General features: G+C 28.3%; 1 protein-coding gene across 1 annotated transcript in view; it reads left to right on the top strand.

The window, feature by feature from the left end:
* LOC107629375 (cytochrome P450 71A1) overlaps positions 126-1,256 on the top strand; it is a 4,142-nt gene continuing 3,011 nt past the window's right edge. Inside the window, exon 1 of the mRNA XM_016332156.2 lies at positions 126-718. Coding sequence (XP_016187642.1) covers positions 257-718 — 462 coding nt within the window. The 5' untranslated portion in view covers positions 126-256. The remainder of the gene's footprint in view (positions 719-1,256) is intronic.

Below are 1,256 nucleotides of genomic sequence, written 5' to 3'. Positions count from 1 at the left end.
AATAATAATAAAAAAAAAACTTATTTTCTTCCTTTTATTTTATTTTTTTAATTCAGCAATAATAATTGATCTTTATAACTTACAAGTTACAAGTTCCCAACACGGCAACACCGCAAGTTGATCCAATCTTAGCTTGACTCTTGAGCCTTATATATTAATTCAAGAAATCCCAAGATTTTCAAGTACAACTTGCATTTCTATATTTATATATACACACACAAAAGCAAAAAAAGAAAAAAAAAAGAAAAAAAAAGAAATGTCTCTTGTTCGATCAATTCAGGAGAAATTAAAACATCAACCACATTCAATAACCCTATCTACCTTATGTTTCATAATCATAACCATTTTGTGTATTGTTAAGTTCACAAGAAGAAACAACAAGTTCAATAACCTTCCACCATCTCCACCAAAGTTACCAATAATTGGAAACCTTCATCAACTAGGAACACTTCCACACCAATCCTTAAAGGCACTTGCTAACAAATATGGCCCTCTTTTGTTGCTTCAATTAGGGCAAACTCAAGCCCTAGTTGTCTCTTCAGCGGAACTTGTTGAAGAAATAGCAAAATCACATGACATTGCTTTCTCCAATAGAGCAAACACTAAAGCTGCAAAGATTTTCTTCTATCAATGCAAGGAGGTTGGTTTTGCACCCTATGGAGAAGAGTGGAGAATGAAAAGGAAGCTATGTGTTCTTGAGCTTCTAAGCACAAATAGGGTAAGAGCTATAATGCACAAATTCTTTATTTTTAGGATAAAGTATATTTTTTGTTGCTGAAGTTTGATAAAAGTTTCAAAAATACTTCTAAGTTTTATTTTGTTTTAATTTTGTCCCAAAAATTTTCGATTTGCATCAAACATACCCCTGACGCCTAATTTTTCAAAAAATTTAAGACCAATTCAACAACAATTTCATAAGAAAAATCCTCAACACAAACAAATCAAGCATAATTTTCATGCATTATTGTTAAATTGGTCTTAAATTTTTTGAAAATTTAGCCGTCGAAGGTATATTTGATACAAATAAAAAATTTTTGGAACAAAATTGAAATAAAATAAAATTTAAGGATATTTTTAAAACTTTTGTCAAACTCGAAAAACAAAAGGTATACTTTATCTTTATTTTTACTTAAGTTTTCAAAAATATAATAATTTGTGTATGTGTGTGTGTTTTTTTTTTTTGTCGGTTTAAGTCTTTTGAGATAAATAATTATATAACATAATATCAGAATTTTTAAAATTAAAATGTCTATAAT

Source organism: Arachis ipaensis, chromosome B03, assembly GCF_000816755.2.
Source record: "Arachis ipaensis cultivar K30076 chromosome B03, Araip1.1, whole genome shotgun sequence".
NCBI classification, from domain to species: domain Eukaryota; kingdom Viridiplantae; phylum Streptophyta; class Magnoliopsida; order Fabales; family Fabaceae; genus Arachis; species Arachis ipaensis.
This window is presented reverse-complemented; position numbering and strand designations above follow the sequence as displayed.